General features: G+C 37.0%; 2 protein-coding genes across 10 annotated transcripts in view; both read left to right on the top strand.

Moving 5' to 3' along the window:
* Positions 1 to 9,978, top strand: part of pde4cb (phosphodiesterase 4C, cAMP-specific b) — a 162,140-nt gene extending 152,162 nt beyond the window's left edge. For all 8 annotated transcript variants that reach the window (XM_087273147.1, XM_087273146.1, XM_087273148.1 and 5 more), the window contains 4 exons: positions 667 to 821; positions 1,616 to 1,738; positions 2,958 to 3,140; positions 5,770 to 9,978. In XM_087273147.1, coding sequence (XP_087129273.1) covers positions 667 to 821; positions 1,616 to 1,738; positions 2,958 to 3,140; positions 5,770 to 6,192 — 884 coding nt within the window. In that variant the 3' untranslated portion in view covers positions 6,193 to 9,978. The remainder of the gene's footprint in view (positions 1 to 666; positions 822 to 1,615; positions 1,739 to 2,957; positions 3,141 to 5,769) is intronic.
* Positions 1 to 16,436, top strand: part of ranbp3a (RAN binding protein 3a) — a 1,280,039-nt gene that overhangs the window by 884,010 nt on the left and 379,593 nt on the right. The gene's annotated exons all lie outside the window — the stretch shown is intronic.

Consider the following 16,436-nt stretch of genomic DNA (forward strand, 5'->3'; position numbering starts at 1 on the left):
CATTTATATATTTATAGTGTCCCACTGGGCAGCAACTTTTTTTTAAATGTTGTGAATGAAGTGCGCTGGGACAAATGTCCGCTTGTGCCCAATAGAAACGAGGCAGCCAGCAGGCACAGAAGAAAACATTCCATGGCAACACTGCTGTAACTTTCACTCATTGGGAAATGTTACTCTGTCAGCGTCAAGCCCCCAGCCCACCGTGATTGGTGGGTTCGTTTAGCTTCAAACACAAAACTTTAAAGTGTTACACATATCAAACTCGCGGGCCGCACTAACATTAAACTTTGAAATTAAGGTCAATTAAGGTTTCAAATTAAACTATCGTACTATCGGGCCTCGAGTTTGAACCCCCTGCTCTAGGGACATCAGAGACTTATTTTACATCTCGCCCAAAGGGGCATAATAGGGCCTGTTTAAAAACAAAATTCTGAATTAATTGCTTGATTTTGCGTTAAATTCATCGATCATAGAATCACAAAATTCTGGAGGGACACAACAGCTACCTGTTTTTTTATTATAGATCACGGCGATTCAGATTGTTTTTGTCAGTTTTATGTTTTGAAAGTAAGGTAATGTGAGATTTGGATTAGAATGGGATGATCATCAGAATTGCAGACTTCCAAAAGCCAGTCAGAAAAGTAGATGTTGCTTGGTGTTTTTCAGACTCTGAACTGGCTCTCATGTATAATGATGCTTCAGTATTGGAGAATCATCATTTGGCGGTGGGCTTCAAGCTTCTGCAGGAGGAGAACTGTGATATCTTCTGCAATCTGAGCAAGAAACAGCGGCAGTCCCTGCGACAAATGACTATAGATATGGTAAACCTTTGGCATATTTGTAACTTTGAGACAAGTACTAAATAACTGATCCTTTTATACATTTTATTGTATATTGGGTATTTTTATGGGTCAAAGATATACACACACACACACACACACACATATATATATATATATACGCCATCTTGTGGATAGACAATGTCAACCGTCTTTAGCTAGATGTGATGTCTCTCAGAAATAATAAATATCGAGAAATAGGCTCTATCCTTATAAATAAACTGCATAATTGCAATCTAAAAAAACACATTCTCATAAGTTTTACATAAAAAAGCCTCAAAAGTACATGATGTTATTTGATAGCTGAAATATTTGTCAAACTGTATTGAGTTTATTGATCTGCTGTCACTCTATATGGGCGGAGTAATACACAAAGGTGAAGAGGCTGTACGAGTGCTGTTATTGCAGAATATCACACTGCTATCAGCCAATCAGATTCGAGAACCAGACAGAACTGTTGTATATATATATATATATATATATATATATATATATATATATATATATATATATATATATATATACACATATACATATACATATATATATATATATATATATATATATATATATATATATATATATATATATATATATTTATATATATATGTATATAAATCTTGATTAATGCATTTGTAATAATAACTTTTGTTAAAAATTAAATGTCAAATATGTGAAATACAGTACATGTAAAATGTTTTAGAACACTAAGATTTTTTTATGTTTTATAAAAGACTGCTCTCTATAATAAAGTAGGAAAAAAATCATGTTTCCAGGTTTTAGCGACTGACATGTCCAAACACATGAATTTCCTGGCAGACCTGAAGACAATGGTGGAAACTAAAAAAGTGACCAGTCAAGGAGTCTTACTACTGGACAACTACTCAGACCGAATACAGGTACTACAGGCCACATTGTACCAAACACAAAAATACAACAGCAGTATTGGGAGTATAAATAGCTACAGTTCAAGCCAGAATTATTCGCCCTCCTTTGATTTTTTCTTTTTCATATATTTTCTAAATGATGTTTAACAAATATATATTAGGAATAAGCATGTGTAAGTAATGTGAAACGTTCACACATTTTTTGCGGGTTCGTTATTTGAGATGACAGTAAAAGCAGCTGCATAGAAAGACGCTGCAGTAGAGGTCTGCATTCCCTGTGGCTGTGCCACGGGACCCGACCAGTTTTCTTGCAGCGCAGCGATAAATTTCCGAATAAAACGCAGTAGCGGTCGAGAACTCTGATGTAATTTGAACGGGAGCAGGCGGCCTACCTACAGGGTTTCAGCGAGGTCTTAAAAAGTCTAAAATTTAAAAATTGAAATTTTAGGCCTTAAAAAGTCTTAAATTCTGTTTAGTCTTAAAAAGTCTTAAATTCTGCTGTTCTAGATCTTAAATATATTTGCTCAGGTCTTATTTTTCCACTGTCCATGTAACTACATCTAATGCACATTTAAATCCTTTTATGTCGTTGCTTGGTTTTCGTGTTGTAGTTCTTTATTTCACTAGTCCTATTGTAATTCGTGGTATTACAACTACAAATGAGACCAGCATGCAATAGCCAATTAGCTTTCTGTTATAGAACTCAGTGCGTGCGGCAAATGTGACGTCTACGTCAGAGCATACGCGTGGACGCATAGCTTATGGCGTGGCCGTCGGCGACACTGACGCTCACCTTTTAAAAAATTTAACTACATGTCGCAACGATATCGCTGACGAGTGTGGCTGGAGGTGAGAGCCGCGCAAGCCCAATGCATCTAGTGTTTACAAGTGTCGAGTCCTGTGAAGGAGATTATGATTACCTTACCTTATGATTAATGTTGTTGCACGTTCGCCAATTCCAGCCAAAATGAGCGAGTTTGAGCAAATTGTACATTAAGGAAGCATTCAGAAAAAACTAAACACCAGCGAAGAAACATAAACACTAACGCTAGCGTTTCTGAAATGTTATTACAGAGGAATACAAACAGCGCACAGAAGTATAAATGCACGGCAACAGGCGTTGCATGCACCGTGGGTCACGCCGATCACTCGACGCAAAAGTATAACCCAGGCTTGAAAAATTCTGAGCTCAACTGTGAATATTTAAATGAATCTTTCTTTCCTTTTGAAGGTTCTACAGAACATGGTGCACTGCGCCGACCTCAGCAACCCCACAAAACCCCTGGAGCTCTACAGAAAGTGGACAGATCGCATCATGGTGGAGTTCTTTAGTCAGGGGGACCGCGAGCGGGACAAGGGCATAGACGTCAGTCCTATGTGTGACAAACACACAGCTTCAATGGAAAACACTCAGGTATGCTCTTATCAAAAATATCCATCTTTTTATTTACACAATAGGGTCTGGAGAAGATGCTGTGCTCTGCATACAAGAATTTGACTACATTTTATGGACATAAATCATTATATCAACTGCGATCCAATTAAAAGCTAGTTTTCAATTTTAATTATAACAAAGAATATGCATTTAAAAAAACTAATAAACACATGAATAGTGTAAAATATTGTCAATATTAGTGCTGGGAAAAGATTAATTACGATTAATAACATCTAAAATGAAAGTTTGTTTGACATAAGATATGTGTGTGGATTATATTTAGTATATGTGATATAAACACATACATAAAAAACTGAACTATACAAACATTTTTCTATTTTGTATAGATATTTTTTAATTGTATTATGGTGGTACAGTGGCTCAGTGGTTAGCACTATCGCCTAACAGGAAGATGGTCGCTGGTTTGAGTCTCGGCTGGGCCAGTTGGCATTTCTGTGTGGAGTTATTATGTGGGTTTCCTCCGGGTGCTCCGGTTTCCCCCACAGTCCAAAGACATGCGCTATAGGTGAATTGAATAATCGAATGAATAATTGATAAGGTACGAGTGTTTGTATGAATGTCCGATTGTATGGGTATTTCCCATTAATCATAATTGAACATTTACTAATGCATTATTAACATTTAAGCCCATGCTTCTTAACATTAGTTAATGCAACATGAGTTAACATGAACTAACAATGAACTACTGTATTTTCATTGACTAACGTTAACTAACGTGAACAAATACAGTAGTAAATGTATTGTTCATTGTTTGTTCATCTTAGTAAAAGCATTAATTAACATTAACTAATGGACCTTATTGTAAAGTGTGACCAAAGCTGATTTTTCCGTCCTTAAAATAGCAAAAGTGGATTCTGACACACCCTTTATCCTTTTGCGCCCTGCACTTTAGACTTTGCACCTGGGTTGTCAAAATAGAGCCCAAAGTGTGCCAAGAAATTAAGCCAATATAATGATTTTAGCATTCTCTAAATTAATCATTTAATTCTATAATGTTTTGTTAAATAGTATTCATTCATTCATTTTCTTGTCAGCTTAGTCCCTTTATTAATCCAGGATCGCCACAGCGGAATGAACCGCCAACTTATCCAGCTAATTTTTACACAGCGGATGCCCTTCCAGCCGCAACCCATCTCTGGGAAACATCCACACACACATATTCACACACACACACACAATCATACACTACGGACAATTTAGCCTACCCAATTCACCTGTACCGCATGTCTTTGGACTGTGGGGGAAACCAGAGCACCCGGAGGAGACCCACGCGAATGCAGGGAGAACATGCAAATTCACAGAAATGCCAACTGAGCCGAGGCTTGAACCAGTGACCTTCTTGCTGTGAGGCGACAGCACTACCTACTGCGCCACTGCTTCGTCCTGTTAAATAATATAATATATGCAAATGAAATGTATTAATACATAACTTTAGCAACTTTCAGCTACTAATCATTTGCAAATGACAATGTAAAGCCAAAAATAAAAGATTTTAAACAACCCAAGCTCATTCTGAAAACATCGTCCCGTTTATTTTTTTCAATCGAACGCTGCGGGGCGGTGTGACGCTGTTCACTTTCGCGCTTACCTTACCTCCTTGTGAAGGGATTCCCTGCTGAAACCCGTTTGTTCACTCAGCTCACCGTGTAACGTCGGCAGGCTCAAGATGCGGAGAGGAGTCAACCACGGCGACCGGTTTCAAGTACGGGGAAGAGAGATTCCAGCAATTAGGTAAGACGAAAACAGAATCCCAAAAATTAAGTTAAAGAGTTTCGTGACAGGATGAGACCGCTGTGAAACCCGAAAACGCGGTAGAAAAAAAAAATCGGGGCTTTTGTTTTTTTGGACAGCTTTTGTAAACTGTTGCTAGGGTTAAGGGAAGCGAGCGGGTGAGCGGGCGGGCGGGTCGATCGGTAAAATTGGCTGGGTTCAGGGAAGGAGCGCAGTCAATCATCCGGTCAGTCGGACAGCGGCCTCCGGTGGGTTCCCGCGAGAACAGCGCGGGCGCGAACCGCACTCGCGAGGAGTCTGAGGTGCGAAAAAGCGCACACAGCGGCCTCTCGCGGATTCGCGAAAACAAAAACTGCAGCCGTACGTACCCGCCGGGACGTATTCCGCGGTCTCCAGAAACGTCCGCGGGACTACGTTTCCACAATGAGCCCGGGTTGATTTTAAATCATAATATCAAACTTAAAGGAATAGTTCACCCAAAAAGGAATTTTTACTCACTATTTATTCTCCCTCAAGTGTTTTTAAACCTTTATGAGTTTCTTTCCTCTGTTTAACACAAAATAGTATTCTCTGGCAAAAAAAAAACAGTAACCATTGACTTCCATAGTAGGAAAAACAAGTCAATGGTTACAGGTTTCCAGCTTTTCAAAATATCTTTCTTAGTGTTCAACATAAATAAGAACCCCAAAAAAAGATTGAAACAAGTAAAAGGTGAGTAAATGGCAGATTTTTCATATTCGGGTGAACTAACCCTTTAATCTCTCTTCCTAACGATAGAGCTGCCTTTACATTTTAGTTATAAGCAACAGTCCTATTCGATCATAATGATAACTGTCTTTAATTGTTGTTTCTTAAGGTGGGATTCATTGATTACATTATCCACCCTTTATGGGAAACATGGGCTGATCTGGTCCATCCAGATGCTCAGGACATTCTAGATACATTAGAGGACAATCGAGAATGGTATCAGAGTATGATCCCACGCAGCCCCTCGCCAACCCCTGAAGAGCAGGACTCACGGCCCACAGGGGTCACAGGCTCAGCTGGAGAAAAGTTCCAGTTTGAGCTTACTCTGGAGGAAGAGGATGGAGAGTTAGAGACTGAAGAAGAGCACACAGATATAGAAAGATCGAGGACTATGACTGATCCTGAGCATCCACAAACGTCCCCTCTTGGAATCACTACCATTTTAGACAGCAGCGAAAGAGAACTGGATCAGGAACTGACCAGTGTGTCCGCCCTGCAGTTGGAAACCAGTAGTAGCAGCACTCATGATTAATCTGCAGTCAGGTAGAATAATGGTATAATAAAGTGCGAATCATAGGACCCAAGGTTTATACGACCAAATAAGCCTGTGTTTTAAAAATGTATTTGTGTCCCAGATATTTTGCAAAAGGACTGGGTGCTGAAATCGTAGATGAATGTTTTTGTGGTCGCATGGAGAAACGCGAGTCTTCCCTTGAGTGACTGTCCATGCCAATTGCAGAAGAAAGCAGATTTGCTCATAAATGTTGTCATTAGACGCTAGAATATTTATTATGTTGAATCTTTTTTAATAGCTGATAACTTAATGCTTTTGCTTTATTGCCACTGAAAAATCTCTTTGATGAGTGAAACGGGACAGTTGTGGGAATATTTAAGGCAAGACACCACAGGTGAATACGGTAAGAAAGTAACTAATAGTTAACACTGTACTTGTCCAGTTGTGTTTTGTATAAACATGTATGAAAATGTTATGTGTAAATATACAAAAGAGGCATTATCTATGGTAATATGAAATAATTTGCAATTACAAAATCAGGACATTTAAAATTCCTTTTTGTCAACTATTAAGAGTTATATACACTACCTGAAAAAAGTCTTGTCGCCTATCCAAGTTTTAGGAACAGCAAATAATAACTTGACTTCTAGTTGATCATTTGGTATCAGAAGTGGCTTATATGAAAGGCAAAGGCCTCTAGATTACGCTTATTTTACCAAAATATAATATGATCATGCCTTGATTTTTAATTATTTAATTAGGAAAGTAAGGTCTGACTTTGCTGAGACAAAAGTCTTGTCACTTAATAGAAATATTATACAGTATAGAATATAAAGTCATGCTGCAGTGGAAAAATAATTAATATTGTGCATGACCTCCCATGAGCTTGGAGGACTTCATCCATACATCTCTGCAATGACTCAAATCACTTATTAATAAAGTCATCTGGAATGGCAAAGAAAGCGTTCTTGCAGGACTCCCAGAGCTCATCAAGATTCTTTGGATTAATCTTCTATGCCTACTCCTCCATATTACCCTAGACATGCTTAATAATGTTCATGTCTGGTGACTGGGCTGGCCAATCTCGAAGCACCTTGACCTTCTTTGCTTTCAGGAACTTTGATGTGGAGGCTGAAGTATGAGGAGCGCTATCCTGCTGAAGAATTTGCCCTCTCCTGTGGTCTGTAATGTAATGGGCTGCACAAATGTCTTGATACCTCAGACTGTAGATGTTGCCATCCCATTTATCAAACTTGAGTTATTAAACTGATTCTTTGACTATATTAGACTAGTCACGATACTGAATTAAAAGATAAAACATTAATTTCCCGCTAACATTTAAGGCACTGTTGATGGCTTTCTTAAACAGCGCTGATTTGCCATTTTGTTCACGCGCTCAACAAAAAGGCTTGTGATTGGCCAAGAAGGTCATCAGTTCACCCTCCGCTGTTTACCAAGCACAAACAGAGACAGACGAGCAATCTGCTTGATGACTCGACTGATCTTCACAGCTGCTTCGTGCTTCAGTCTCAGTGTATCTGTGTTTGCACTGGGTGAAGAGCGGTAAACTGAGTGCAAACCAAACACAGATACACGGAGACCGGAGCGCGAAGCAGCCGTCTAGATGAGTCGAGTCATCCGCGTTCAGCAGCGCTTCAATGTTACCAGGAAATAGACAGTTTTAAAACTTCAGATCTAAATCTTCAAATCTCTCGCATGCCTCCATGCTGAATGTAACACCAAACCATGAGTTTCCCTTCACCAAACTTGACTGATTTCTAGGAGAATCTTTGGTCCATGCTGGGTCCAATAGGTCTTCTGCAGTATGTGTGATGATTGGGATGCAGTTCAACAGATGATTCATCTGAAAAATCTGCCACTTTTCCAAATGATCAACTAGAAGTCAAGTTATTATTTGTTGCTCCTTAACTGGGATTGACAACAAGACTTTTGTAGAATGTCATAGAAAATTAATTTTGTTGGATTACTTTTGTTGGATTTTTTTCAATCCATAGGTAAATGCTGTTAATTGTCATAAGTAAACAAACAAAAACTGTTAAGCGAAACTATAGACACCTTATTTTAAAAGTATTAAGTACTACTTTTTAGTTTTACTTCACTTGGTTTCCTTATGTACTTCAGTTTGAAAATTAAGAAAGACTTATTGAGGAATGCTTATTTATTTAGCTAGAAAACATTTTATTACCAAAACTTGTCAAACACTGATTACCACCACTGAATATTTCAAGATTGCATTGAAAATAACAAAATATGTCATTTAATATAAATAGCCTGGATCTCCGTTCTTGGCTCTATTTTTACGTCAGATTCATAAAAATCTTAGAAACTACACTAAAAATTTTCACAAACAATTCATAAAGTATGTTTTAAATTTAAACAAATTAAATTTAGTAATGTTCAGCTTAATTTGTTTGTTTAAATTCAACCCAAATTAATTGTTTACGAAAACTTAACCTAAAAATATTTGTAAATCCACGGAATAATCTTTAAATATTTTTTTTCAGTGTAGAGTGTCGTTCTAGTCTCAAACAAATCGTTTGAGGCAGTAAGAAATAGGAATGCACCGAATTTTCGGCCACCGAAAAGTAACGACAGAAAATGTCATTTTCTTTTTTCGTCTGAAAAAAAATAGCTGAAAATATGAGCCAATAAAAAAAAAAACTCTGTAGTGCACCACACAGAACAGTATTGTTCAACATTTAACCAGCTGTAGTCACTGTAGTGAGAGGCTTTCACACTGAATGTGGAAAGCACTGCAATATGAAATTCATTTCAATCAATTAATTTCAATGGCTTGCACCATGCATAGGCAGTTTGTGGCTGCTTCGACCAAAGCGCACAAGCAGCAGAGTGTACTGTAAATTAGCAGGGAAGGCCTGCTAGGCCGCAAAAGGGGAACCGCGTTATAGCGAGGAACCACTGTCGACTTGTTTCTATAGCTTGCAATAATGCAACTGTGCTGTCATGGCAATGCTGGTAAAATGATGCCTCTCCGACTCTCGATTTTCTGTCAATAAAATAATATTTTATCTGCTTGTGTTTTTAGAATCAGTATGAATTCAATCATTGAGTTACATAAGAGAATCAGATTAGATTAAGAATTAGCACGTCCTAGGCCATGGTGCTCCCCTGGAAAGAGGTGGTTTGCCATCTCCAGGTTGGAGGAAAGTCCTTACCCCAGGTGTAGGAGTTCAGGTATGTTGGGGTTAAGTTCATGAGTGAGGAAAGGATGGAACGTGAACTTGACGGGCGGATCGGTGCAGTGGCAATAGTAATGCGATCGATGTGCGGGTCCGTTGTGATAAAAAGGGAGCTAAGCCGAAAGGCAAAGCTCTTGATTTACCGAATCTACGTTCCTACTCTTATCTACTGTCATGAGCTTTGTGCCATGACTGAAAGGACAAGATCTCAGATACAAGCAGCCGAAATGGGTTTCCTTCGCAGGGTGGCAATAAGAGGAGGAGCTTTGTCACCCGGGAGGAGCTCGGAGTAGAGCCACTGCTCCTCCACATCAAGAGAAGTCAGCTGAGGTGGCTCGGGTATCTGTTTCAGATGCCTCCTGGATGCCTACCTTGGGAGGTGTTCCAGGCTTGTCCCACCGGTAGGAGGCCTAGGGAAAGACCCTACACGCTGGAGGGACTACTGTATGTCTCTCAGCTGGCCTGGGAACGCCTCGGGATTCCCTGGAGGAGCTAGAGAGTGTCTGGGGAGTGTCTGGAGAGGGAAGTCTGGGGTTCTCTCCTGAGACTGCTGCTCCCACGACCCGGCCCTAGAAAAGTGAATCATTACTCATTTGCGGGCATCCGGAGACTCGCGAAACTTCCCGCCATACTCATAATTCTCTCTTCATATAGCCGTAAGCCTATTACATATCCATAAAACACTGTGATATAACCGCGCTCGGATCGGATCGCTTTCTTACGGCAATCAAACCGCTCCAGGGTTCGTTTCAATCGAGCCGAGACCACCTCATTCAAGCAATCTCGGAGCGATTACTTTGGCGCGGAACAGAGCGCGATAGCCATGTTCACATATGCCAAACGAACCGCACTAACTGGGCAAACGAGACAGGTTTCGAAACAAAAGTGTAGGTGTGAAAGCACCCTAAAAATAAATGAATGAATGAATGAATGAATGAATGAATGAATGAATGAATGAATGAATGAATGAAGTGAGTTAATGAGTTAAAATAAAATAATTATTTGGCTTTGGATCAAGTGCATCCAGAATTTTCAGGTTCGGCTCAGAATTTTCATTTCGGTGCATTCCTAAAATAAATCTTGGCAAAAAGCAAATGGAAAACAAACTTTTGTCGAAATTAAGGTCCCACCAAAATTGCTTGCACACCATTTTTTTTGCGTCAAGCTGTATGTTTATCAGGCAAATGAAACAAACCTTTTGTTCAAAGATTCTGAAAATCAATAGGAATGAACTGGAAATTCAATGTTTGCAAGTGGCCTTCTACTGAAGTGGGATTGAGGTTCTTGAAATTCAAATCTACAAACACAAATATAATGTGCATTTAAGTGTGTATTTTGTGTATTTTACACTAGTCTGGAAAAAAACATGTTAACAAAATATTCCAAAATTAAGCAGTAAAAATACTTTAGCTTATGGTGTCTTGCCTTAACGGGTTAACAGTAAGAGTGTGATTGATAACAATCTCAGGATAATACTGATTTCATTTTAATGTAGCAAGACTCAAGTGCAGTCACTTTTTTTTCATTAACTACTGGGTAAAAGAAAAACATAATAGTTTAAAAGCCAAAAACTTGTGCTTGTTAGATCACCGTATGGAGAATATCTTTACACGTGTTTGTACTGAAATACCTTTATACCTCTTGGAAAGTTAGCACTATATAGACATAGAGAATATAGAAATAGAAACAGGGTTGATGTTTTATCTGCTTAATGAATGAACTCAAATGATGACAAATCCTTTTTCGAATCTAAACTCGCATAAATTGACATTCATGAGTGAGTCAGTGTTTTATGCTGATTTATTCGGATGTTCCCATGTTAGAGATTTGGAGATTGCCTCTGACTGAAGGAGAAGTGGATCTGACATTGGTTTTATATATATATATATATATATATTTATATTTATATATATATATATATATGTGGCTTTTAAAGAAATTGTTCACACAAAAATCTAAATCACCCCAAAACTGACTCAACCTCAAGTCATCCTTGGTGTACACAAGACATTCTTCTTCCAAACAAACAAATTCAGTAGTTTTAATTGTCTCCTCTATGCTGTGCACTCTAAAAAACGTTGTTGTGTAAATATGGTCAAATATGGACAAATCCAATGATGCGTTATTCATTTCAATTAATTTAAAATGACATTTTTTAACCCAAAGGTTGGTTTTGACCATATTTGACCCAACACTGGTATTTGCCACGCAGAATTCTTTAGAGAAAAGGTATCAAACTCAGTTCCTGGAGGGCTGCAGCCCTGAAGACTTTTGTTCCAACCCCGCATTGACACACTTAAGCCACAGTCATACTAAACTTCTCACCCCACAAACTTCCGTTCATTCTAATGTGAAGGCATGCCTCATATGTTTAGTCAGAGGTGAGCCAATGAATTGTCGAGAACATGCATTACAGGCAGCTGCTGGGAATCAGTAATTTGGGTTCATAATTTAAACAAATGTATTAAATCATAACTCATTAGGACAATAGTTCGACTTTTTTAGGCTATGCGCCTGGTACACCTACTGTTTCTCCTGTCCTTAAAATAAAAAAGTGTATTCTGGCACACCCTAAATGCACCTGCTCTGTGCACTTTAAGCTCTTTTCAGATGCATATGTGTATTTTTATACGTTGAGTTTTCCCTGCCTTATGCGTCAGACAGGAAACGCTAGCTCATGCAACAAGTTTCGAAGTTCGCTGCATTGCAAAGTTCAAGTTTGATGAAACCAACCTTTGATGAACTCTGACCGGGGAAATTGCATCACGTGACTGCTTGAGACCAATCGAAGATCAAAACACGACCTCTCTGTACAGAAATTTAAAATTTGGACCAATCGCTTGCATTTTAAAATTAAAATCTTGTTTAATCCCACCCCTTTTCGCAGCGACATATAACAGTATTTTGCATGTTTAAACTCTAGTGTGTCCATTGTGTTTAATTTGGGTTAAAGCTAAACTTCAAAGTGCTGTGGTCCTGCAGGAACGGACTTGGACACCCCAGCTTTACAGAGTGTAATGGTGTAGGGTTGTGGCTCTTTATTCGAAGCTTCCAAAAGCACATAAATCAAATAACAGTGCATGGTTGACAGGGAGGTTAATGCCTGTCTAATGAAGTGGATCCATGTGTATCAAAAACATTTCTACCTTAAATTATAAATCGTGCAAGTTCATTGCTCACAAGTTAATGCAAACGTAGAAACAGTGGCAGATTACCGTCCCGGGATGTGAACAATGGAATGCGCGTCACATTTGCTGCGAGTGTGCGAAATTTGCCTCAATTACTTCTTCGTTTGTGGTGTAAACACATCTATATTGTTTAATCAAAAAGGAGTACCTTTCAATGGCATGCTGATGTCCTGAGGCAAAAACTTCAGTTCTCGGGGTCACACGACCACACTATAACTGGAAAATCTTCACCATGGTTGGAATTATCAGCTAATTTTAGTTTCAGTCACCTAATACTGTGTTTTCATGTGACTAATGATCAAAACACATAGAGAAATCTGCAGACTGTAAAAAAAAATGTTCTTTTTTTGTTCAGATTTTTAAATAAATGTGGATTTATACACTTTTAGATGATTTTAAAAAAGGTCAACACCTTTATACAGCATGGAAGAGCCATTATAAAAATGTAAAACTACTCTGACTGTGTTCGTCTGACAGATTAAAGTAAAATACACCAATGATGCCTTGAGGGTGACAATTTTCATTTTTGGGTGAACTAGATACTAGATCAGCACCAACCCTTGCTCTTACCTATTCACAGTAAACACTGATAACTATAAGCCAAATATTTAGTTTTTTAATTGAAAATATATCATCCTGATCATTTCATTTAGTAATGATTAAAATACTTTCCTTTTTTTTTTTCTTTGCCGACAAATCTGAATCCATTTAACATATAAGATCTTTAATGCGACAGAAATGTGGACATTTTTGTAATAAACAGAATGCTATCTTACATTTGCATTGACCCTGATAAAGTTATTATTATCACGTGTCTTTATAGTTATCAGTCTTTATGTGAATGAGCCTTTAGCCAGACATGTTTCCGTCTTGCATAAAGGACTTTAACTAACTCATCTGATATTGTCATCATTTTAAAAATAAATAAAATAAAACAATAAATATTCAGTCTGAGAGTTTCTAAAATTACATATTAAACATGAAGTGTGTAAATCTGCTTCACTTTAAATATATGATCATGAGCAAGCCTTTTGTATTTTCTATTTCTAAAAAGAGCATCTGTGATATGTAATTAAAATGATCACATTTATAAATAATGTGTAGTCTAAATTATAAATAGAAGATTAAACTATTAATATTTTTCAGAAAATATTTGATTATTTCATTTATTTCATTTTCATTGATAAGTCCATTTATAGCAGCCTAGAAATTGCACACTTCACTTTTAATTGATCAAGAATCCATCGTCATTCAGTTTTGTCTTCTCTGGGAGTGAAGCTGTAGCCAGACTGACAGTAAATGTTAAAAGTGCCACTTTACCTAGTAGCCTTGGTTCTCAGAAATCGGAAAAGCCAGTGTAGAACGAACAGCCTTAAAGCACATCCCTTTAGTTCCAGTGCCATTACAGCAGTGACTGTGAAACATTTACAGAGTCTAAATCCAACTTTTCTGTATTTATATTACCTGAATGGCGTCCTCTTCTCTGTAATGATGTGCTAAGTTTATATGCGTCCTCTGTATGTTGGTATTACTTACATTGTTGAAAATATTTTTGTTTGTTTATAGCTTGAGGTCACATGTTTCAGAGAAAGGTTGTTTATAACAGTGTTTGTTCATGTTCTCCTCTGTCATATATATATATATATATATATATATATATATATATATATATATATATATATATATATATATATATATATATATTTATATATATATATATACACACAGTTGAAACCAGAAGTTTACATAGACTCTAAAAAAGGAACATAACCATTTGTTTTGAATGTCTGATGGTAAATCATACTAAACATTTACTATTTTAGGTCCGTTAGGATTACCTAGACAATTTACAGTTGCTAAATGCCAGAATCAGAGATTTTTTGGCTTTTTTGACTTTTGGAGAATTTTGTATTAATTTAGACAGTCAAAAGTTTACACACATTTCCTTGGTATTTTTTAGCTGTGCTTTTAAACTATACTTTAGTCAAATGTTTTAGGTGTCCTTCCACAAGCTTCTCACAATAGTTTGCAGGAATTTTGTCCCATTCCTCCTGACAGAATTGGCAAAACTGAGTCAGATTTGTAGGCTGTCTTGCTCGCACAACCTTTTTCAACTTCAATCCCACAAATTTTCTATAGGATTGAGATCAGGGCTTTGTGATGGCCACTCCAAAACATTCACTCTGTTGTCCTTAAAGCACATTTGAACTAATTTGGCAGTATGCTTAGGTTCATGGTCTGTTTGGAAGACCCATTTGTGGCCAAGTTTTAATTTCCTGGCTGATGTCTTGAGATGTTGCTGCAGTATTTCTACATAATGTTCTTTCTTTATGATGCCGTCTATGCTGTGAAGTGGACCAGTCCGTGTGTTTGAGGTTTTCCTTAAATACTGTTCTACAGTTGTGCCTCCAAGTAACTCAAATGTTGTCAATTAGCCAATCAGAAACTTTCAAAACCTTGACACCATCATCTTAGCTTTTTCATAGGCATAATAATGTTATGTAAACTTGACTTTCAAGAAAAGTTATAACAATTTCTTAAGTAATATCTCTCATTCTGATATTAAGCATAACAGAAACAAATCTGATAATCCTAACTTAACTAAAACATAGAAATACTTTAGTCACATTAACATCTGACTTTTTTAATGGTTATGTGCCTTTTTATACAGTGAATTTAAACTTCTGGTTTCAACTGTATATCTACACTGTAAAACCCAAAATGTTAATGTAACTTAAACCATTTCAAAGTACAAAAAATTATCCTAATGAGTGCTGTGAACTTAATCCATTTGAGTAAATGAAACAATTTGATCACAGTAAAACCCAAAAAATTAAGAGAACTCAAACCAACTAAGTACTGTCAAACCTAATAAGTTAAGGCAACTTAAACCGTTAAAGGAAACCGATTGCTACCAACCATTTGAGTTAAGAAACTAATTTATATGATTACCGTGAACTTACTCAATGTAAGCTGAAGTAATGAGGTCTCATTACCTTCAACACTGAGTTCAAAACTCTTTTCAAATGAGTAGAATATCTTTCAGTAAATTTTGGGTTAACTACACTCGTTTCATTTGATAAAGTTGACTGATGACTTTTACAGTGTGTGTGTGTGTGTGTGTATATATGCATATATATATATATATATATATATATATATATATATATATATATATATATATATATATATATATATATATATAAAGCAATTTACAATTTTTAATCCAGATTGTTCTGAATTGCCAATAAAATCTACATGAAATAAACATATTTTTGTGTGTGGCTCTGTATTTAAAGTGTGTGTGTGAAATCAACATTTACAGTGTTTATTTTACTAGCTCACATTGTTATTCAGCAGGTGAAAAATTATTCCATGCAAGTTAATCCACTGAAATGAATGTGTTTTTAGTAATTTTTCATTAAAATCTGATTATTTGCTTCTGCGTTTGGAGTGGCTGTCCTACTCTGAGGATGTCAGTTTGACAGCCCAAATCAGGATGTGGTATCTGTGACGTCACCCATAGGTTTCTGAAGAGTGCCAATGAAGCTACAAGTTCCTGTTAAAATTTTTGATAACACTTTATTTTGATAGTCCATTTAAATATTAGTAGACTGTCTGTTTAATATCTGTTGATACTGCTTCTTCAACAGACATTTAACTGATAAGAAACTGTGCAAGTACATGTCAACTTACACTAACCCTAAACCTAACCAAACAGTCTACTGATAATCTAATGAGAATTAGCTGGCATGATGATGCAATGTAATTTAAATTTAACTATCCCTTTAATGTTATTTGAGTGAACGTATTTTAACACTAGATGGCGCTAGAAATAATATATACGCGTTTA

Source organism: Danio rerio, chromosome 11 (genome assembly GCF_052040795.2).
Source record: "Danio rerio strain M-AB ecotype USA chromosome 11, GRCz13ab, whole genome shotgun sequence".
NCBI classification, from domain to species: domain Eukaryota; kingdom Metazoa; phylum Chordata; class Actinopteri; order Cypriniformes; family Danionidae; genus Danio; species Danio rerio.